Genomic DNA, 22,345 nt, shown 5'->3' with positions numbered 1-22,345 from the left:
TGAGGACATCAGGTTTAAACCACCAACAACCCAATCAGTGATGGTCTATACCTATATACACACACCTATACAGTGCACCTCTCCCCTGCCATGTCACTCTTGCGTTCCATTGCTGTTTGAGAGATGTGAGTTTACCCCCCTTTCTACCAGTGGACTCTGTTGTCTGTGGTTTGTTGTATTATGACCCTGTTGGTAATAATAGTACATGGGCTTATTTGCCTACCCACAAACCCCTGTTTCAGTATCCATATCGTACTCACCTCATACAAACCCACCCCTCCCCTTTACAACACCCTTGAGTCTTAGCAACAGCCAATACATAAAACTATTAACTATTATGAAATAATTATAAATTCAGAGTAACATTTATTATGGACATATCTTACGTGTGTTATGTATCCTGTGTGGTGCATCTTATGGAAATTGTGTTCCACTTGTCTAGAGGTTAGTTGACAATGTATGAATACTGAATATTAAATTATGAATAAGTGACTGAGTATGTGTACAATGAAACATGATAAAAACAAAAACGAACAAATGAATAAATAAGTGAATAATGTTATATGAAATCCCGTCAATTGATGTGTTGAGTATTGGCAGGTTGTTTGATTAGTAGCATGTAGAATAATTTGTCGCTTCTTTCTCTGTCTCTGTCCGGAGAGGAAATGAGGAGAGGGGGCAGAGTAAATGTTTGTATTCTATCCTGCTGTGACAACTTCGTCCTGTATCTTATCTTACTGCTGTGGGTGGAATGTGTCTGTCCAACAGGACTGTGCTTTGTCAAGACATTAAAAGTCAGTGTACTGTACCAAAATGGTCTGATTGTCTTTTGTTGAGGAATCGCACAATGACATCTCTAATAGGACATATTGAAGATAGAAACTCCAGCACTTACAAGGATCCATTCACCAGATGCTGTTTACTTTGCTCAACCAGTTTTAATCAGGAGGGGAGAAAAAAAACATACAGGAGAAACCACATCAGAAATATACTGTCGAAAGCCATTTTGTTCTCTCATAACAAACCTACATTGCATTAAAACTGATTAGTTTCGATACTTATTAGAAATAAATATTTTTTTCCTTTGTATTAAATCACAGACGGTACCCCACCCCTTCACTTCAGCTGTCTGTGTGTCCTGAACCCAACAATGGCTCAGACAGACACACAGACAAGCATGCTGGGCTGCTAGCAACACTACAAACAGCCATCACACTTATTCCCACACTCCAGGCAGAATGAATATACAATATGTTACAGTTACAGTATATACAGTTCCTTTAAACAGAAGGCCATTATCTGCTCAATCACACGCATTCATTCAAAAGAACAATGTGAATTAGAAAGTGTGGAACATTTTTTATATTTCACCTGTTACTTTTATTCACTCGTCACCACCCCAAAAACAATAGATTTAAATTACTATAAAATAATATATTGCTTTTACCAACAAAGTTATAACTCTAAAGGAAAAGAGAATGCTAAGAAAGCCAGGAATGAAAATATTCAGATGGGATCACTTTCAACAGAAACCACGTCAAGTCCTACTACGAAAAGTGCTTCGCTTCAGGATAGACATGGTTCAGCGACTGCCATAGTGCAGACCAGGTGCACACACACCTGAACACTTTCTCCACAACCACTAATTTCTAGATCTCATTTAACACACTTCACATAGCATCACCAAAACCATAATCCTTTTTTCAGACAGTTTAAAGACTTCCATTCTTGAATTAAAAAAAGATATCGGACATTGGTAGTCAACAGAGATACACTAGAAGCATAAAAATTAAAAAATAGCCTAAATATTATGGGAATACACACAATTCCCCAAAAACTGCAGGGTGGCAGAGATGCGCCTATGGCAATTTTACCTTTAATTGGGTCATCATGGTAAGGTTATCTAAAAACAGAGGACCTTCCTGGACCTGTCAATAAAACAGCAGAGCTTAACCCCCATTGCCCATGCCTCGTGTTACTAGAATTATTACAACCCTCTATTCATATGTACATACCTACACATCCTCCTAGTGCACACTGCACATACACACAAACTCACTCTTCCGGTCACTTCAACAGTCTTCATTCAATAGCCTCGAGAGGAACGCTGAGCCCAGATGTGCCAAAGTGCACATGATGACATCATAGGGCTCCCAAGTATAGAAATCAAATGTCTAGAATGGATCTGCCATAGAAAAGCTATGCGAGATGGGACAGGGTTTGATTAGAAGCGCTGTCCAATTTTTGTGCAATAAACCTACAGTAAAGGTCCATGTTACTCTAGAGAGAAGAGACAACTTCCATTCAAATCATGAGGATACAATTGAGATTGGATCATTTATCAAACAGACTCACAACTTCATCCAGTCTCAAAGGGAACGACTTCAATTATAAATTAGATATGTTGAGGGGCAACAAGCACAGTGGAATTGAAGATGATCAACTGGTGCCATGAAACGGGGCCTCAAATAAATGAACGCAGAGCAAACTTGAGGAATACAACTGAGTTGACTGGCTCATTTGCATGAATAAGAGAAAGCTCTACTGTCCATACATATGTTCAGATTTCAGTGTTACCAAATGGATAGACAAGGTCGTTGTAGGGGTGAGCAGCCATGTGTGTCTACATGCATGTTCCTGTCTTTCCTATGACGTCCTATGGTGTCTCCCTACTTAGAAGTAAACGACTTAGATGTGAACAGTGCAAACTGCTCTCATCACTCCAAATGCTAGTGTCTTTACCAATGCTTTCCTGACCCACCCCAGTTAGGCCAAGGCTCCAGCCTGGCCCTTACCTCCTTCCTTCCTGTACTGTACCCAACTCCTCCTGCCCTCCTCTACCCCACCTGCTATCCTGCCCTACCCAGACAACTCCCTCCACTACCATAGAACATACCAACAGCTACCAAGGGCTGTGTCTCGATACAGTCTTCTTCCATTCATGACCACTTGTCTGAGTGAGTCAGTCTTATCGCCCATCAGTTGACATGGAGGAAAGGAGATGAGAAAATGAATTGAGAAATAGCCCACAAGGCAAAACCAAGCCATGTTTGTCTCTACTACTAAACACAGACAGACTAGCCCAGTTCTACTCCAGTCAGACACATTGTGAATGAGGATCCAGTTAGTGCCTTAACATATAAAAGGTACCAGTGGAGGCTGGTGGGAGGAGCTATAGGAGGACGTGCTCATTGTCAGGGATGAAATGGAATTAATGTAATGGAGTCAAACATGTGGTTTCCAAATGTTTTATGTGTTTGATACCGTTCCATATATTCCATTCCAACCATCACAATGAGCCCGTCCTCCTATAGTTCCTCCCACCAGTCTCCACTGAAAGGTACTGTAAGCTCCTGTTTGGCATGTGGACACTATGAACTATAAAGAGCGTTGGTAATGCAAAACAAGAGGGAAGTACATTAGTTAAAGCTTGTCCACTGGCTGTGAGAGTAGTTCCCATACATACATACGCACGGCACACACACTGTTGCCGCTAACGTCTCACTCAAAGCCTTACATTTCTCCTATAATCGACAATGACTGAGGGAGAGGGGACAGAGATCCTTTATTGCACCTCTGGTTCAAATGGCAGAGAAGGGGAGGGGGAGAGAGATGGAGGATAGTGAACAGAGGAGAGGGATCAGTGTGCAGGAATAAACATTCTCTCCATCAAGAGAATCACAGAAAGAATCTCAATCTAATGGTATTAAATACCAATTAAAGGAGACCAAAAAAGCGGACAGACACACACTGCAAGTAAGGAGGTTGCAGAGGTGGAAGAGGAGAGGAAGGCAGCCACACTCACACAAGGAATTCACATGCTTAGTCACTCTGTTAGTGCAATGAAGAAAAAACAGCATGCGAGACCAGCCAAGGACTCAAAAGGAGGAGCGAGAAAGAGAGGAAACAACCTCTCCCAGAAAGTAGAATTTGACGATGTCGGGAGAGAGTGAGTGTGCATGGTGTGAGAGACGGTATAACCAAAAGTGTGTGCACGTATAATCCTAGATGACTTAAGTCGAGTGTGACGTGGTGGAATGGTGTGTGTGTGTTCAGAGATCCTCCAACATAGCCAGGGATCCCAACCAACGCTGCCAGTTAGCTCCATAGTCTCATCATCAGACCACCAGGATCTTGACTTCGTCCTGCTCGTCGGGCCGGTAAAAGAAGGGGACGCAGGGGTTGTCCCCCAGGAAGGGCACGGAGCGGGGCCCCTGGGGGTTTTGGATCTCCTGGAGCAGCTGCATGATCTGCCTGGTCGTGCCGTCCTCCTGGGGCCTCATCAGAGCATGGGAGTCTGGGGGGAGCCCCTGGCCCTGGTCTGACAGGCCACCGTTAGGGAGGTCGGTGGAGTCGGGCTCCACGGCTGAACTTACATCCATAGACTCTGGAGAGAGAAGGGGGGAGAGATGAGAGATCAGGGAGGTTAGTATAATGACTAATATGTGTGTGTATTATTGTTGTTCTATTCCATATACACACACACACACACACGCATATATATACAGTGGGGGAAAAAAGTATTTGATCCCCTGCTGATTTTGTACGTTTGCCCACTGACAAAGACATGATCAGTCTATAATTTTAATGGTAGGTTTATTTGAAAAGTGAGAGACAGAATAACAACAAAAAAATCCAGAAGAACGCATGTCAAAAATGTTATCAATTGATTTGCATTTTAATGAGGGAAATAAGTATTTGACCCCTCTGCAAAACATTACTTAGTACTTGGTGGCAAAACCCTTGTTGGCAATCACAGAGGTCAGACATTTCTTGTAGTTGGATTGTAGGATTTTGTCCCACTCCTCTTTGCAGATCTTCTCCAAGTCATTAAGGTTTCGAGGATGACGTTTGGCAACTCGAACCTTCAGCTCCCTCCACAGATTTTCTATGGGATTAAGGTCTGGAGACTGGCTAGGCCACTCCAGGACCTTAATGTGCTTCTTCTTGAGCCACTCCTTTGTTGCCTTGGCCGTGTGTTTTGGGTCATTGTCATGCTGGAATATCCATCCACGACCCATTTTCAATGCCCTGGCTGAGGGAAGGAGGTTCTCACCCAAGATGTGACGGTACATGGCCCCGTCCATCGTCCCTTTGATGCAGTGAAGTTGTCCTGTCCCCTTAGCAGAAAAACACCCCCAAAGCATAATGTTTCCACCTCCATGTTTGACGGTGGGGATGGTGTTCTTGGGGTCAGAGGCAGCATTCCTCCTCCTCCAAACACGGCGAGTTGAGTTGATGCCAAAGAGCTCGATTTTGGTCTCATCTGACCACAACACTTTCACCCAGTTCTCCTCTGAATCATTCAGATGTTCATTGGCAAACTTCAGACGGGCCTGTATATGTGCTTTCTTGAGCAGGGGGACCTTGCGGGCGCTGCAGGATTTCAGTCCTTCACGGCGTAGTGTGTTACCAATTGTTTTCTTGGTGACTATGGTCCCAGCTGCCTTGAGATCATTGACAAGATCCTCCCGTGTAGTTCTGGGCTGATTCCTCACTGTTCTCATGATCATTGCAACTCCACGAGGTGAGATCTTGCATGGAGCCCCAGGCAGAGGGAGATTGACAGTTCTTTTGTGTTTCTTCCATAAGTCAATAATTGCAAGAACTGTTGTCACCTTCTCACCAAGCTGCTTGGCGATGGTCTTGTAGCCCATTCCAGCCTTGTGTAGGTCTACAATCTTGTCCCTGACATCCTTGGAGAGCTCTTTGGTCTTGGCCATGGTGGAGAGTTTGGAATCTGATTGATTGATTGCTTCTGTGGACAGGTGTCTTTTATACAGGTAACAATCTGAGATTAGGAGCACTCCCTTTAAGAGTGTGCCCCTAATCTCAGCTCGTTATCTGTATAAAAGACACCTGGGAGCCAGAAATCTTTCTGATTGAGAGTGGGTCAAATACTTATTTCCCTCATTAAAATGCAAATCAATTTATAACATTTTTGACATGCGTTTTTCTGGATTTTTTTGTTGTTATTCTGTCTCTCACTGTTCAAATAAACCTACCATTAAAATTATAGACTGATCATTTCTTTGTCAGTGGGCAAACATACAAAATCAGCAGGAGATCAAATACTTTTTTCCCTCACTGTATATATGTTATTTTTATTAGTTATTCACTGTGTCACCATTTCTATTTTCCATTTCACTTTCTATCTCATCTTAAACTCTGCATTGTTGGAAAAGCATTTCACTGTTAGTCTACACCGGTTGTCTACGAAGCATGTGACAAATACAATTTGATGTGTGTTTGTGTATCTGGTCCGTCCACAGTGCTGAGTTCCATGCGTGTGCGTGTGCATGTGGTGTACCTTCCTGTGTGCGCCCATACCTTGTCCATCCACAGCGTTGAGCTCCATGCGTCTGTGTGTGTGGTGAGCCTGGACCTGCTCCTCGCCGGCTGGCAGCAGGTCAGGGTTAGCCGTAGCATTAGCGCTAGCCACCGCCCCAGTGTAGCGGCTGTACCACTCGTTCCTCTCACCCACCAACCTCATCACCAGGTTCTGCAGCTCGGCCAGTTTGGCCTGCACGGGCACAGAAGCACAGTCAAAACACTGGCAATAATCTGAAATGTATGTAGTTCAGTCCTTGACTAATTATGTTCTGTACTATGTATTATGTCATGTTTCATGTGGACCCCAGGAAGAGTGGCTGATGCTTTTGCAGCGGCTAATGTGGATCCTAATAAATACCTAAATACTACTAGTGTGTGTGCATGGGGTCTATTTTTTAAATGTATTTTACCAGGTAAGTTGACTGAGAACACATTCTCATTTACAACAATGACCTGGGGAACAGTTACAGGGGAGAGGAGGGGGGGATGAATGAGCCAATTGGAAGCTGGGGATGATTAGGTGGCCAAGATGGTATGAGGGTCAGATTGGGAATTTAGCCAGGACACCGGGGTTAACATCCTACTCTTACGATAAGTGCCATGGGATCTTTTAGTGACAACAGAGAGTCAGGACACCAGTTTAACGTCCCATCCGAAAGACTGCACTCTACACAGGGCAATGTCCCAAATCACTGCCCGGGGGCATTGGGATATCTTTTTTTATTATTTTTTTTGACCAGAGGAAAGAGTGCCTCCTACTGGCCCTCCAGCAACACTTCGAGCTACATTTGGTCTCAACCAGGACCAACACTGCTTAGCTTCAGAGACAAGCCAGAAGTGGGATGCAGGGTGCTATGCTGCTGGTGCTATGCTGCAGCTTCTCTCTCATGTTTGGTGTGTGTGTGTATGGTGTACCTTTGTGTGTGTGTGTGTGTGTGTGTGTGTGTGTGTGTGTGTACCTTCATCTCCTCTTTGTCCTGGGCCAACATACTGATGTACTGCTCCTTCTCCATGTGTTTCTGCTTCATGATGGCTCTCTGGTTCTGGTACAGGGTGATGTACTCTCCTGGACAAACACAACGAAGGAATAGGATGAGAAGAACTGTCACGCTATGTGAGTGAATGTGTAAGTGCATCCCTGTTAGTGTGTGTGAGAAAATGGAAGTGGAGAGTGTGTACGCGTCACTAATAGTGCCAGTCTTTACAGACAGAGAGATGATCGAGTGTCTCACCAACAGCGTCTCTGAAGACAGTTGTATACAGCGGTATATCTGTGTGTGTGTATGCATCTCTCTCACCAATAGTATCAGTCTCTCCAGACAGCTGTATACAACGGTGTTCCAGCTCCTCTACCCTCTCCTTCAGGTCAGCCTTCTCCTGCATCAGAGAGGTGAAGCGCTGCTGCAGCCTCTCCATGGCAACACACAAGGCCTCATGTACCTCCACTGGTACACCCTCTGAACCTGAGATTAACAGGAAGGGGGGGGGGGGGGGGTACCCGTCAGAAACACTGCACTGGTAACACGTTCAAAACTGGCAGTGTTCCTAGAAAACACAATCACAAATACGTGCATGCATACACACACACCTTTCCTCCTCCTCTCACCTGTGTGTTCACAGTGACTGTGGTCATCATGGCTGTGACGGTGGTCGTGGCTCTGACCGTGACCTTGACTGTGTTCATGGTCATGGTTGTGTTCATGGTCATGGTCGTGGTCATGGTCATGACTGTGGCTGTGGTGCTCTATGAGTGCTGCAGCCTGGTGTCGGGCAGCGAGGTGCAGTCTCCTCTCCTCCTCCAGTCTGCTCCTCACCTCGTCTCTCTCTGCCTCCACACGCGACACTGCACTGCGCACAAACTCCTCCTGAGAGAGACGGAAGGGAATAATTATTCTTCAGAGACAATTATCTTAGAAATACTTTGGATATCCTCAATTTAGGATTCTCCACAGAATTTGGGAACACTAGAGCCCACCTAACACCACTGATAGGTGTATTCTCCTCACCATCTCCTCACGGCTCTCAAAGTCTTCTGGGATAGCGATGGAGGACTTCTGCGGACTGTCTGGCAGGGATTGGCTCTCCACTCCGTCTCCCTGGTCTCTGTAGGGTGTTGCCAGGGCTGAGCTGTTGAGCAGCTCTGTGACTTCAGCCTTCAACTGCTCATTGTCTCTGGCCAACTGCTCCAGCGTCTTCTGCAGGGGGAAACAGAGGGGTGAATACACAGTGTGTACGCGTGCATAGTGTGTGTGTGTCATGCGACTACATGCGTGTGTGTGTGTGTGCGTCCCTGACCTGGTATTGCTCCAGCTGTTTGTGGCTCATCTCCAACTGAACCCTTCCCTGGGTCTCGTCATGCTGCAGCCGGTCCATCAGCTGGCTCTGCTGCAGGTACTGTCTGTGAAGCTGCTCTCGCTCTGACGCCAGGGCTGTGTAGCCTGCAGAGTACTGCTGTAGGTGGGCCACTACCTGGTCCCGCTGCTCCAGCAGCGCCTGGTACTCCTGCGACTTCAAATCCAACTAGGGATGGAGGAGACGTGCGACTGTCTATATGTTGTTCCTGTACCTGTTCACCATGAAGTGTGTTTGCGCGTGCGTCCCTACCTGCTCCTTGACATTGTGCAGGTCCTCCTGTAGTTGTCCCATCCTGCGTCCCAGTTCCTTCTTCACGTGATGCTCTGACTGCAGAGCAGTGGTCAGCTCCATGTTCTCATTGGTCTAGGAGGACAGAGAGACATTCAACACATTCATGAGGTCACCACCGATCTGAATGTGGCTGGATAAGTGAAGATACGTTTCCATACATTCCACGTTTAACACCAACCCAACCTGGCAGATCAGTGATTACTTCACATAAGTAAACAGGAGAGTAAAAAGGCATCACTCCTCTTTACCAGTTTGACGAAGCCGTTCTGCAGCTCGGCCAGTTGGTCTTTAAGGGTGCGGTTCTGGGCCAGGGCGCGGCTGATGGTGGCCTTGTCACTCTGCACGTCCTCCAGCATGCGCCTGCGGTCCTCTGCATCCTCGGCCCCGCGCTCCGCATGGCGCTCCAGCTCTGAGAGACGGGACTCCTGCTCCGAGCACATGCGACTCAACTGCTCGTTGTCACGCAGCTATAAAGAGGGAAGGGAGGGCGGAGAACAGTGGGTTTTCACTTGTGAGACACAACAGGGATGGACAAGGTGTGCAGGATTTCTTTCCAGCCCAGCACCAACCCACCCCATAATTCATCTTATCAGTCTATGCCTTGAAGAGACAGAGTGTTCAGAGTGCAAATTCACAGTGTGTTATTATTTCCTGGCAGTGTATGTGTGAGGTTATCACCTGGGCTTGGAACTGTGCGTTGAGCGAGTCTCTCTCCTGCTGCAGGCTGCAGAGTGCCCCCTGGAGGGCCAGTTCACTCTCTGAGGTCCCTGAGGGCTTGGGCTCCGCCTGGGCCTCTCTCTCCTGGGACAAAAGGGCTGGGGAGGAGAAGAGAGTCCTTATGGCAATGCAAATATTTTAATGATAATGATTGACAGGATGGGGAGGTTCAATGCAGTAAGCTGGTCTTTTTGAGAATAATTGATGTGCAAACCAAGAAGGAGGGTAGCTGTGTGTCTCACCTGCAGCATGCTTCAGGTCTGTGATGTGGGCTTCTAGCTCCTGGATCTGACTGATACTCTGGTCCCTTTCCTCTGCTACTACGGTCACCTGCACAGGACACACACAAAAACACGTCAATCAACTCAACCTTAAAGTGACTAAGTATTTCTAGCACTACGTTCAGAGGCTATGCCACCTCTTTAGGTTCTGCTAATGGGGTGGTAGCATTGTGCACCTGAGAGAGCAGCTGCTCCGTCTTGTCCTTCCATACTAGTCCCTCCTCCTGGATCTGCTCAGCGTAGCGGTCTCTCTCTGTCTGCAGCTGGGCAACCGACTCCATCAACTATAGATGATACCAAAAGAGACCATTAACACAATGGCATGGCAGTCAAAACTTTAAAGAGAGGCACACACACACTAGGGTTGAATGGTGGGAACCCGGTTACCGAGATTTACCGCCCAAAACCACTCCCTTTTCCCAGGATAAATAACTGTGTATTGACCGGTATATTATAATAAATGATTTATATGAACAGCATGAGTGAAATCGAACTGTAAAATTATATGCAATGTCTAAATCTGGCTTCTCTACGGCCTCTGCATGATGAATCATCGACGCTCAGGGTGGGGACAGACAGCCCATCTCAGTATGGATCACAGTGCATGTAGACCTACAGTGCATTCGGAAAGTATTCGGACCCCTTGAAAGGTTCCACATTCTGTTACGTTACAGCCTTATTATTAAAATATACAGCTGAAGTCGGATGTTTACATACACCTTAGCCAAATACATTTAAACTCAGTTTTCCACAATTCCTGACATTTAATCCTATCAAATATTCCCTGTCTTTGGTCAGTTAGGATCACCACTTTATTTTATGAATGTGAAATATCAGAATAATAGTAGAGAGAATGATTTATTTCAGCTTTTATTTATTTCATTACATTCCCAGTGGGTCAGAAGTTTACATACACTCAATTAGTATTTGGTAGCATTGCCTTTAAATTGTTTAACGTGGGTCAAACGTTTCGGGTAGCCTTCCACAAGCTTCCCACAATAAGTTAGGTAAATTGTGGCCCATTCCTCCTGACAGAGCTGGTGTAACTGAGTCAGGTTTGTAGGCCTCCTTGCTCGCACACACTTTTTCAGTTCTGCCCACACATTTTCTATAGGGGTGAGGTCAGGGCTTTGTGATGGCCACTCCAATACCTTGACTTTGTTGTCCTTAAGCCATTTTGCCACAACTTTGGAAGTATGCTTGGGGTCATTGTCCATTTGGAAGACCCATTTGCAACCAAGCTTTAACTTCCTGACTGATGTCTTGAGATGTTGCTTCAATATAACCACATAATTTTCCTTCCTCATGATGCCATCTATTTTGTGAAGTGCACCAGTCCCTCCTGCAGCAAAGCGCCCCCACAGCATGATGCTGCCACCCCCGTGCTTCACGGTTGGGATGGTGTTCTTCGGCTTGCAAGCTACCCCCTTTTTCCTCCAAACATAACGATGGTCATTATGGCCAAACAGTTCTATTTTTGTTTCATCAGACCAGAGGACATTTCTCCAAAAAGTACGATCTTTGTCCCCATGTGCAGTTGCAAACCGTAATCTGGCTTTTTTATGGCGGTTTTGGAGCAGTGGCTTCTTCCTTGCTGAGTGGCCTTTCAGGTTATGTCGATATAGGACTCGTTTTACTGTGGATATAGATATTTTTGTACACGTTTCCTCCAGCATCTTCACAAGGTCCTTTGCTGTTGTTCTGGGATCGATTTGCACTTTTCGCACCAAAGTACGTTCATCTCTAGGAGTCAGAACGCGTCTCCTTCCTGAGCGGTATGACAGCTGCGTGGTCCCATGGTGTTTATACTTGCCTACTATTGTTTGTACAGATGAACGTGGTACCTTCAGGCATTTGGAAATTGCTCCCAAGGATGAACCAGACTTGTGGAGGTCTACAGTTCTTTTTCCTGAGGTCTTGGCTGATTTCTTTTAATTTTCCCATGATGTCAAGCAAAGAGGCACTGAGTTTGAAGGTAGGCCTTGAAATACATCCACAGGTACACCTCCAATTGACTCAAATTATGTCAATTAGCCTATCAGAAGCTTCTAAAGCCATGACATCATTTTCTGGAATTTTCCAAGCTGTTTAAAGTCACAGTCAACTTAGTGTATGTATGTAAACTTCTGACCCACTGGAATTGTGATACAGTGAATTATAAGTGAAATAATCTGTCTGTAAACAATTGTTGGAAAAATTACTTGTGTCATGCACAAAGTAGATGTCCTAAACGACTTGCCAAAACTATAGTTTGTTAACAAGACATTTTTAGAGTGTTTGAAAAACGAGTTTTAATGACTCCAACCTAAGTGTATGTAAACTTCCGACTTCAACTGTATATAACCCTCATCAATCTACACACAATACCCCATAATGACAAAGTGAAAAGGTTTTTAGAAATGTTTGCACATTTATTACAAATAAAAACAGAAATACCTTAATTACATAAGTATTCAGACCCTTTGCTTTAAGACTCGAAATTGAGCTCAGGTGCATCCCTTTTCCATTTATCATCCTTGAGGTGTTTCCACAACTTGATTGGAGTCCACCTGTGGTAAATTCAATTGGTTGGACATGATTTGGAAAGGTACACACCTGTCAATATAAGGTCCCACAGTTGACAGTGCATGTCAGAGCAAAAACCAATCCATGAGGTGGAAGGAATTGTCCGTAGAGCTCCGAGATAGGATTGTGTCGAGGCACAGATCTGCAGCATTGAAGGTCCCCAAGAACACAGTGGCCTCCATCATTCTTAAATGGAAGAAGTTTTGGAACCACCAACACTCTTCCTACAGCTGGCCGCCCGGCCAAACTGAGCAATCGGGGGAGAAGGGCCTTGGTCAGGGAGGTCACCAGGAACCCGATGGTCACTTTGACAGAGCTCCAGAGTTCCTCTGTGGATATGGGAGAACCTTCCAGAAGGACAACCATCTCTGCAGCACCACCAATCAGATGTTTATGGTAGAGTGGCCAGACGGAAGCCACTCCTCAGTAAAAGGCACATGACAGCCCGCTTGGAGATTGCCAAAATGCACCAAAGGACTCAGCCCATGAGAAACAAGATTATCTGGTCTGATGAAACCAAGATTGAACTCTTTGGCCTGAATGCCAATCGTCACGTCTGGAGGAAACCTGGCACCATCCCTACGGTGAAGCATGGTGGTGGCAGCATCATGCTGTGGGGATGTTTTTCAGCAGCAGGTACTGGGAGACTAGTCAGGATCGAAGGAAAGATGAACGGAGCAAAGTACAGAGAGATCCTTGATGAAAACCTTCTCCAGAGCACTCAGGACCTCAGACTGGGGCGAATGTTCACCTTCCAACAGGACAACGACCCTAAGCACACAGCCAAGACAATGCAGGAATGGGTTCAGGAGAAGTCTCTGAATGTCCTTGTTTGGCCCAGTCAGAGCACCGACTTGAACCCGATCGAACATCTCTGGAGAGACCTGAAAATAGCTGTGCAGCGACGCTCCCCATCCAACCTGCCAGAGCTTGAGAGGATCTGCAGAGAAGAATGGGAGAAACTCGCCAAATACAAGTGTGCCAAGCTTGTAGCGTCATACCCAAGAAGACTCGAGGCTGTAATCGCTGCAAAAGGTGCTTTAACAAAGTACTGAGTAAAGGGTCTGAATACTTATGTAAATGTGATATTTCATATATTTTTTTTATATATACATTTGCTAACATTTCTAAAAGCCTGTTTGTGCTTTGTCATTATGGGGTATTGTGTGTAGATTGATGAGGGAAAAAAACAATTTAATCAATTTTAGAATAAGGCTGTAACGTAACAAAATGTGGAAAAAGTCAAGGGGTCTGAATATTTTCCGAATGCACTGTATGTATTGGATAACGGCACAATCATTTGGGCTTTGGCTCATTAAATGTAGCATCAGGCTTGAATTTCCGATCAAAGCTCTAATCAAATCCACACATAGGCCTATTTATATGCTTTATAGTGCTTTTACATGGCACTTCCGGTTTTGGCGGGAAATACCAAGTTACCTGGGAGAAAAGGGATTTATTCTCGGGATGGAACATTTATAAAATACCGGGAAAATATTCAACACACACACACACACACCTACCTGAGCAGTGTGTGCCTCAATCTGTAGTTTCTCCTCCAGTAGTAACTGCATCTGCTGGTTGGCACTGGGAGGCCCTGACTGACTGGAAAACTAGGAATAAAAAAAAGAAAGAGAATTGAACAACTGCGAAACAAATGATGACGATGAGAGTGTATGTGAGTGATTAAGTGAGTGAGAGAGAGATTGTGTGTGTGTACCTACCTGTTGCAGCATGTCGTCAGCCATCTCCAGTCTCTTGCGCAGTTCCTCCAGGTCCAGTCTCATGTCGTTGTTCTCACTCATCCTCAGCTTGAGCTGCTCTGACAGCTCTGAACTCTGCTGCCTCCCCTCCTCACTCACACTACTGCAATGAGAGATAGAGGGTCAGGTAGGAATGTGCACGCACACAAAGAGCCTCTGAATTGCCTCGCCTCAGATGACAGGCATCTCTCTCCCTGTATCACAATCACAGACAAACTCACAAGGTGTGGTTTCCACCATATTCCTTTCCCTACCTAGTCCACAAATCAAACAAGGAAATATGATACAAGGCCAGCCATCGAGTAGAATGCCAGCATAATCAGGGGAAGACTTACTTTAGTCTGTACACCTCTAGCCTCAGGTTGTCTCTCTCTTTCTCTAGCTCTTTGTTATGCTGCACAAGAGAACATCAATCATATGTTAGACATTACTGCAAAGCTCAAATCGATACTCATCGGTCATTGCATTCAAGTAACTGTAGCAATATCAGTCGTGCGTAGACTACCTTCTCAAACTGTCTTTGTTCAGTGTGTGACTACAGTAGGTTGCCTTCTCAAACGGTTTCTTTCTGTGTGTTACCTTGTCAAACTGTTTATGTTGTGTGGAGACAGAGAACAGGGTTCTCTCCAGCTCAGAGACTCTCTGTTTGGTGGCCTGGAGACGGTTACTCAGCTCCTCAGCCTCCCCTGAACGAAAGAACACACACACACACTTAGTGAGCACCAACACAAACAGACTCTCACACACATTCATATTACACAGATCAACGACATCTCCTTCTCTCTCACCTCCTCAGCTTCCCCTAAACACACACCACAATACATCACATTACTGAACACGTTCACGCTCGCATTCATAGACACACAACACAGACTTGGGACGATTACATGCTTTCTCTTTCTCACACAGGGTACAAGCACTCACCTGTTTTCTGGCGGGCAGCCTGCTGTGTGTATGACAGAGCGGTCTGCAGCTCTGATTTCTCCGACACCAGGATGCCGATGGTCTGGATGTGGACCTGGGGGAGAGGACGGACAGACAGAGAGACAGAGACAGATATAGAGACAGACAGAGAGAGAGAGAGAGAGGGAAAGAGATTTGTAAATATCGGATACAAATCAAGCTTTGTTTCATTTGGAATGATGAGAACGTATTTTGTTCAGTATATCAGTGCATGCATCCCTGGGTAAAAAGGCAACAACACATGGTGTACTGGCCCTTAAGGCAGATACATAGCACACATCTGGAACTGCATAGTGAAAATTAGAGAATTGCTTTTAAAGGTCTTCAAATGGATTCAGAAAAGTGCTCTGAGAGGATGAGAAACCTTGAAGTTCCTTCTTCTTCTGTGTGTGTGTGTGTGTGTGTGTGTGTGTGTGTGTGTGTGGGGGTGGGTGTGTATACCTGTAGCTGTTCCCGCATTGCTCCTTGCTCCCTCATACACTTCTGTTCAAACTCTCTTCGCTCCTGATCAAAGAAAGCACACAGAAAACATCCTGTCATCGTCCACTGAGGAGGAGACGAGAGAATGAGAACGAGAGTTTATTTTTATGCTCACCTTTTGCAGCTGATCTGTGAGCTCCTGAGATTGCTTGGTCTGTCAGACAAACAGGACAGAGGAAAAATCCATGACATCATCATCCCCACCTCATAGACTTCAAGCCACCACCACACCATCTACAGTAAGTCACCCATCTAACCCTTCAACATGTCATTTCCTTTCACTCTTCAGGAGTCAAATCACTAACGAGCACCAGAGAACCTCCCTCGCATACTCAGAGAAGCACAGCAGCGTATTAGCCTAGCCAGTGGGGTTAGCAACGGTTTAACTGTTAGCAAGCTAGCACCAGAAGAAATATCAGTGCAGTTGGTCTAAACATACCCTCATTTTATTCATCGTGTCCATCTTGGTGAGCATGTAAAAGCTTGGGTGTTACCAATGGGAACAGTGCAGTGCAATTAAATTATTTGTGAGGTGTTAAAACAAAACAATGCATGACATGATCAACTGACTGACTGTGCTACCACTCAGCGCAGCTGCTGTTTATCCAAGGTGTTACGCCATTTGCTAGTCAATCTGTGGCCAGTCAGTCTTGCTATGGGGGCTGTCAGGGGTTATTTGCCACACAAGGAAGAATGCCAAACTCCCACGCGCACACACTCTTACCAGCTGTTCTAGCTTGGTATTGAGCCGATTGTTTGTTAGTTTGCTGGAGTCCAGTGCGGCTGCCAGATCCTGGTTTCCACTCTGACGTGCGCGCATGCATCAAAATAAAAATAAAAAGAGAGGGGGAGGAAGGGAGTGAGTGAATTGAAGAAGGAAAAGAAAAACAGCGATGGGAGGAGACATACAAACACTAACTCATTAATGGGAAAGTAAATCACACATTCTCCATCTCCTTCCGGGATGGAAAATGTGAACAACAAAACAGAAAAAGATCTCAGCAGGTTCTTGTTGGTCCTACTAGTATTCAGTGAAGTCATACACAGTGAGGACAGGGGCATGGGTAGCTAGTGGAGCGTTCAGTAATACCTGTTCAGACTGGAGAGGGTAATCTAATGGGTTCGCATGACCTCTGTTTCTCCAGATGTCCACAATAAGAACATCCAAGTCCCTAATATGATCTCAGCCAATTTAACAAGTTACAAGCTAGTAGTCACTGTAACAAAATGTTGTACCCTTTAAAATCCTAAAGAGAGGGTAATACATATAGCCAGCTCCGGTCAAGGCTTTCGAAAGATGACGCCTGAAAATGTTACTTGCAAACAGGAGTGATTCTCTATATAGAGTCCATCAAACTGCAAGGCAATCTACCAGGTGAGGTCTGAGGACTATTAGACAAGAGCGATATATGAATGGAGCAGACTAAATATATTTTTAATGTATTAAACGTTGTATGCAGGGCCAGGGCAAGGTACAGTGGGGCGGCCTGGACAGCATTTCATACATTTGCTCTGTTCTGAATGTGACGATCTTTCAGATTGCATTGTTGTCTCAGCTATGCAACACAAACTCAGTTATAATCATGAGTATCACTTATGTGGAGTACGTGTGTGTGTGTGTGTGTGTGTACCCAAGCCCGGACACAGGGCAGGAATAGGAGGAGTGGTCGTGTGAGCTGTGTGGCCGAGGCCAGTCACATTCCTGCACAGAGAGCAAGAATGGAGGGATTGTGAGAGAGGAGAGGGGCCTGTGTGGAGTGAGAGTGGACGGAGGACAGAATACCTCTACATAACCTGGGGCCACACACACACACCTCCAAAGAAAAACCACAAGATTGATCTGGCGAGTGTGGATGTAGACACACTGAAGGTAGTGAACATGAGGCTTAACCAAGGGCACCTTCGGAGAGAGAGTGGGACTGGGTCTGTCTGATCAGGACAAATGGATTGCATTTTATAGTGCTTTTACCTGTGTCCATGGAAAGGGGGCAACGTGTGGTGTTGTGATGTGTCACTTACCTCCAGTTCTTTTTCATTGGCAGGCGAGTGAGCATTGTCTCCATTTATATAGGCGGTGGATGACTAGAATAGGTCAGAAAGAAACAAAACAGTACAAGTCAAACCACAATAAATCAAGCTTCTCAAAGCTAATGAGAGTATCACAAATAACACTCGATTATGCAACACACTAAACCGGGAGCAAGCATATATCCAAAGCAAGTAAGAGAGTGTATCCTCATTGGGACTGGTGAGGTGCTTGCGCTTATCCAATGTGCACTTCTCAGGGGTCGACTGTATTTTAAAGACCAAATTTCTCCTTTTTGTGGCCATAAAGTACATACCCCAGAGAGTAGGCCGTTGAGCTGCTGTGAGACTTGCCACAGGCTCTCTGTGGACGACAGGGGTCTGGTGGCACACACACGAAAAAAACGATAACATTAGCCCAGTGTTATTTGGTAATGAACACACCAGTCTTATTGGGTAATGGCGCATTCAATGTGAGAAGCTGCACTGCCAGCAACTGTGCTACATATTCTGTGTGTGTGTGTGTGTGTGTGTGTGTGTGTGTGTGTGTGTGTGTGTGTGTGTGTGTGTGTGTGTGTGAGAGAGAGAGAGAGAGATCAACAGCTGCAGGCGAGGGGGGCAGGGCTGTGAAGGGTAGATAAGGGGCAGTGAGGACCAGTGGGTACACTCATTCTGAAGAGGGACTGAGAGGTGTGTGTGTATTGGATGATGAGGTGACCAACCTATTCTCATCCGCATGGTTTTCATTACCGTCATGGGTGCAGTTCTGCGGCAGAGAGAAGGAGAGAAAGAAAGAGAGGAAATACCTGTGAGTGAAACTGATGGAGGTGAATACGTTAAACATAAGCTAGGCCTATCCATCCAAATCAATGATGGCTGTTATAGGGTGATAAGCCTTATACATTGCAGCCTCAAGGTTAGATAAGCGGGCCAGCAACCGGAGGTCAGGAGTGAACAGGCCCATCCTGTAGAGAGGAGGTGGTGACGGGAAAAAGCAGAGAGAGAGAGAGAGACCGAGAGAGAGACAGAGAGAGAGAGAGAGAGACAGAGAGAGAGACAGAGAGACCGAGAGATAGAGACCGAGAGATAGAGACCGAGAAATAGAGACCGAGAGATAGAGACCGAGAGATAGAGACCGAGAGATAGAGACCGAGAGATAGAGACCGATAGAAGTCTGACGGAGGGACACACCTGCTGCAGGTCAGTGTTGTGGGCGTGGCTGGCACACTCAGGGTTAGTAGCAGAGCCAGCAGGGTTAGACACAGGAGAGCCGCGGCCAGCCTCTCCGTTTGGGTACTCCAGTAGCTGGGTAACTGGGGACCCCCTCACCTCCCCATGGACGTGGGTCTGAGGCAGCAGCACACACATAGCCATTACTTTTCAGTGCTCATCCAGAGAGTGTGGTTACAGCAATTTGGAAACATACACAGCACCCGCATACATACATACACACACATGTCCACATCATTCTATCCTAGAAAACAAGGTAGTGTCAGACAGCACAATCACAACACATGGACGGACAATCACACACATCTTGTTTTCACTGATGGAGACATGCCGGTATGGTAAATAAAGTAAACAAACATCTGGTCCGGAAGTTATAAACATGCTATATCAACACATACTACCAAATCAACCTCATGCCCCTGATGGACTGACCCATCTCAGAAAAAACAAACATTTAGCTAGGCTTAATACTAGTAGATTCTTAATAAAGTCAACAATGGCAAAATAAATACCAAGCACTTCTCTCACTGTAGCAAAACCAGTGACCATAAGGAATAGCATGCAGGAGAGAAGAGGAGCAAAAACAACAGAAGGGGTGGGATAGAGAAACAGTAGGGAAGGAGTGGGACAGATACAAAGAGAGCTCAAGAGAGAGTGAAGTAGAAGGAGAGAGACAGGCATAAAAGAACAAAATGGACAAAAGAAAAGATAGCAGGGAAGAATGATAGCCCAAGAGAGAGAAGGAAGGAAGGAGAGAGAGAGGCTCACCTGGGTTTTGCCATAGGCAGGCAGAGTTACTCCATTGGTCTGTCTAAGACCTTTCAGAATACTCTGAATCTACGGCAGAGGAAAGGGGGAGTGGAAGGGTGAAAGAGGGAGGGACAGTGAATGAGCAAGTGAGGAAGAAAGACAGCAAGAGGTGATGTAAAAAGGGAGACTAGCACCCATAGAACCCTATCCCCTATCTACCGCTAAGCACCTGTTGTTGTACGTGAATAGGTGGAATCAATATGGTGGAACTTCAACCTAGCTAGCCTACCGAAGGGTGGAGGTACTACCACAATGCTAATAGCTACATTTCCTTTTAGATTTTCAAAAAGTGCTTTGGATTAAGGCTAGAGGTCCATTTGGAACTGGGCATTCACTGAAAGAGGAAGACTTTAAAGCCCACAACCTGGTTCCACATGTTAGTGACCGACTCATCACAATCATATCCGTCTCTGGAGGTACAGAAAAGATTTGACTCTGTGACAATGTTCCTCCAAACAAATTACTGTCATTGTGACTGTCTGGATGGGAGCACAGGCTAAGTCTATACTGATGGCAGAAAGGCTTCCCTTGGGGAACAGTTTAAGGCAGTATATAGGGAGGAATGCAAAAAAAGATCCAGGAACTATAGAATTATTACAGCAACCATCTACTGCCCCTGACTCCCCACATTACTAAGAAAAAATGGCCAACCTGATGTCATTCTTTTACGATTAAACACACATCAACATAATATTGATTCTTAACCAAACAGAAGGGCGTGTGTGTTAAGATGCAACGTCCTGACGGGAATACAAATTGACAGACATATCCTTTAATAGCTGGAGCATAGCTGCGTTTCACATACCATAATCTGACATATGACAAACACTGACAGTAAACTTGCAAAGGGACGCACTCACACATCCAGTAAAAGTCGGAAGCTGCACTGGAACGTTCAATGTGATTCCAGAGAGGAAGTATCATCAATCAGACTGCTTTCTTGCAACGTTTCACTTTGTTATTGAAATGCAAATGTCGGCAAGTGAAACCTTGCAAGGAAGCAGTGTGCAGAAAGAGTACTCAGTCATAACATACACGCAGACAGACAGACGGCCAGCCAGCCAGCATGCAGCTGGGTGACTCACATTGTCTGGAGCGTGTCGGTCAGCTGATGGTGTGTCTGGTTGGCTCCCTCCCTTCACCTTCCTCTTCTTCTTGGCCCCTGGTTCTTCTCCTCCTCCTCCATTTCCACCCCCTCCCCCACTGGCAGGAGAACTCTTCTGCTGAAACTCCTTCAGCTGGCCGGCACAAGAGAGGAGGAGAAGAGGACAATGAGAGCTCTCAACTGTCTGGAACTCACACCTTTGCTAGACTAAATACATCAGCAGACATTCATCATATCGCAGAGGAAGTATAGGGAGCCTTGGTGTGGCTAAAAATGGTGCGACTATTCAGAAATATCCCATACGATTCGACTAGAGATCTACAGTATGCACAGTTGGTATCACTGGTGTGGGTGACAATGGAACGACTATTTAGAAAGATCCAATACAATGCCATCTCAAATTCCAGAGTTGGATCCCAACAACAGTAACTGTTAACGTTACGTGATTATCACCATGTCCAGAGATAGTGGGCGACAGAAATGTTGACTTGCAAAAGACAACTGTTCTAGGCTCTCTAGCTAGGCTCTCTAGCTTCACACAGCAGGTAGCTCACACTGAGACAGGGAAGGGGTGGGGCGTCTGCTGTCAAAACTATCAGTCACTCTTCACTGAGTGACACATCACTGTTTCTTGTCAAACATGACTCAATAATTAGCTAGGTAGCATTCATCGTAAGTTAGTTACTTAAGGTTAAAAGTGTCAATAAACATGCCTATTCATCGGACACCTCATTCTATATTATATTGAGTTAGTATCATATTGTGCCGAGTCGACTGGCTAACGTGCTACATGTCAGTTCATCGGTAGCTAGCTAGCTAATGTTAGCTAGCTAAATCGCTATGGCTAACGTTAGCTAAACATCAGCACGGTAGCTTGATATAGCCAACTACCTTGCCACTTGGTTTGATCAAATCACAGAAGGTTTATACCTAGCCGAGTAGCATTACTAGCAAACTTTTCAATTCACTGCCCGGTATAAATCGTCCACATAATCGTTCTAGCTAAGATTAGAGGCCCAATCGAATCCTCGGCATTTCGTGCGCACTGACAGCCATAGGAGGAGGAGGCGAGTTGAGATGGGCGACTGCAGAAAGGTCGGAGGACGTGGAATGTCAACATCACACGGGGTTCGTGAAAACCTGAAACTACTGACAACTCGAACAGAGTAATGGATGAAATACCTGTTATATTTCCTGTGTTGTGGGAATGAATTTGTTTACCTTTTTCTTGGCTGCGGCGAGTTTGATTTGCCTGCTCTGGTCGGCCATCCTTATCGTCCGGTAGACGAACCGCACCACGTCATTAATTTGGGATCAGTCGGTGATGCAATAAACTATATTTCCGCTAGGGGCGCAAAAGCTCCCTAGTGACCGTGGCAAATTCGTGTCAGGTGTGGTATTTCAAATAGGCCAGGTAACTCGATGTC

General features: G+C 45.6%; 1 protein-coding gene across 4 annotated transcripts; it reads right to left on the bottom strand.

Moving 5' to 3' along the window:
• Positions 1-916: 916 nt before the first annotated feature.
• Positions 917-22,221, bottom strand: LOC311125857 (golgin subfamily A member 2-like). 4 transcript variants are annotated; one of them, XM_084199887.1, is made up of 27 exons: positions 22,140-22,221; positions 20,899-21,051; positions 18,965-19,120; positions 18,496-18,539; positions 18,091-18,154; positions 17,768-17,830; positions 16,473-16,553; positions 15,864-15,902; positions 15,710-15,772; positions 15,230-15,323; positions 14,885-14,991; positions 14,641-14,699; positions 14,267-14,408; positions 14,066-14,155; positions 10,154-10,261; positions 9,939-10,026; positions 9,658-9,794; positions 9,228-9,446; positions 8,938-9,051; positions 8,629-8,853; positions 8,340-8,528; positions 7,940-8,198; positions 7,632-7,796; positions 7,293-7,399; positions 6,443-6,523; positions 6,331-6,385; positions 917-4,387 (listed from the first exon to the last, which is right to left on the bottom strand). In XM_084199887.1, exons 1-27 carry the CDS (start codon positions 22,185-22,187, stop codon positions 4,119-4,121), a joined length of 3,219 nt encoding a protein of 1,072 aa, XP_084056013.1. In that variant the 5' UTR covers positions 22,188-22,221; the 3' UTR covers positions 917-4,118. The 4 variants fall into 4 exon arrangements, with proteins under 4 accessions (XP_084056013.1, XP_084056012.1, XP_084056014.1 ...); XM_084199886.1 differs by having other exon boundaries at positions 6,331-6,523; XM_084199888.1 differs by lacking the exon at positions 16,473-16,553 and having other exon boundaries at positions 6,331-6,523.
• Positions 22,222-22,345: the final 124 nt, after the last annotated feature.

The sequence above is a fragment of the Coregonus lavaretus genome (genome assembly GCF_964263955.1).
Source record: "Coregonus lavaretus genome assembly, contig: HAP1_SCAFFOLD_2292, whole genome shotgun sequence".
In the NCBI taxonomy this organism is placed as follows: Eukaryota; Metazoa; Chordata; class Actinopteri; order Salmoniformes; family Salmonidae; genus Coregonus; species Coregonus lavaretus.
Note: the sequence above shows the minus strand (reverse complement) of the source record. Positions and strands in the feature narration are given on the sequence as shown.

Bases quoted from the DNA above. Each gene is read 5' to 3' on its own strand.
- LOC311125857 (XM_084199886.1), bottom strand. From the start codon at position 22,187: ATGGCCGACCAGAGCAGGCAAATCAAACTCGCCGCAGCCAAGAAAAAG. The intron at 17,831-18,090 runs GTATGTACTTTA...GACCTATTCTAG, and splicing joins TCAACGGCCTACTCTCTGGG to TCATCCACCGCCTATATAAA. The intron at 10,027-10,153 runs GTGCACAATGCT...TGTCCTGTGCAG, and splicing joins CGGAGCAGCTGCTCTCTCAG to GTGACCGTAGTAGCAGAGGA.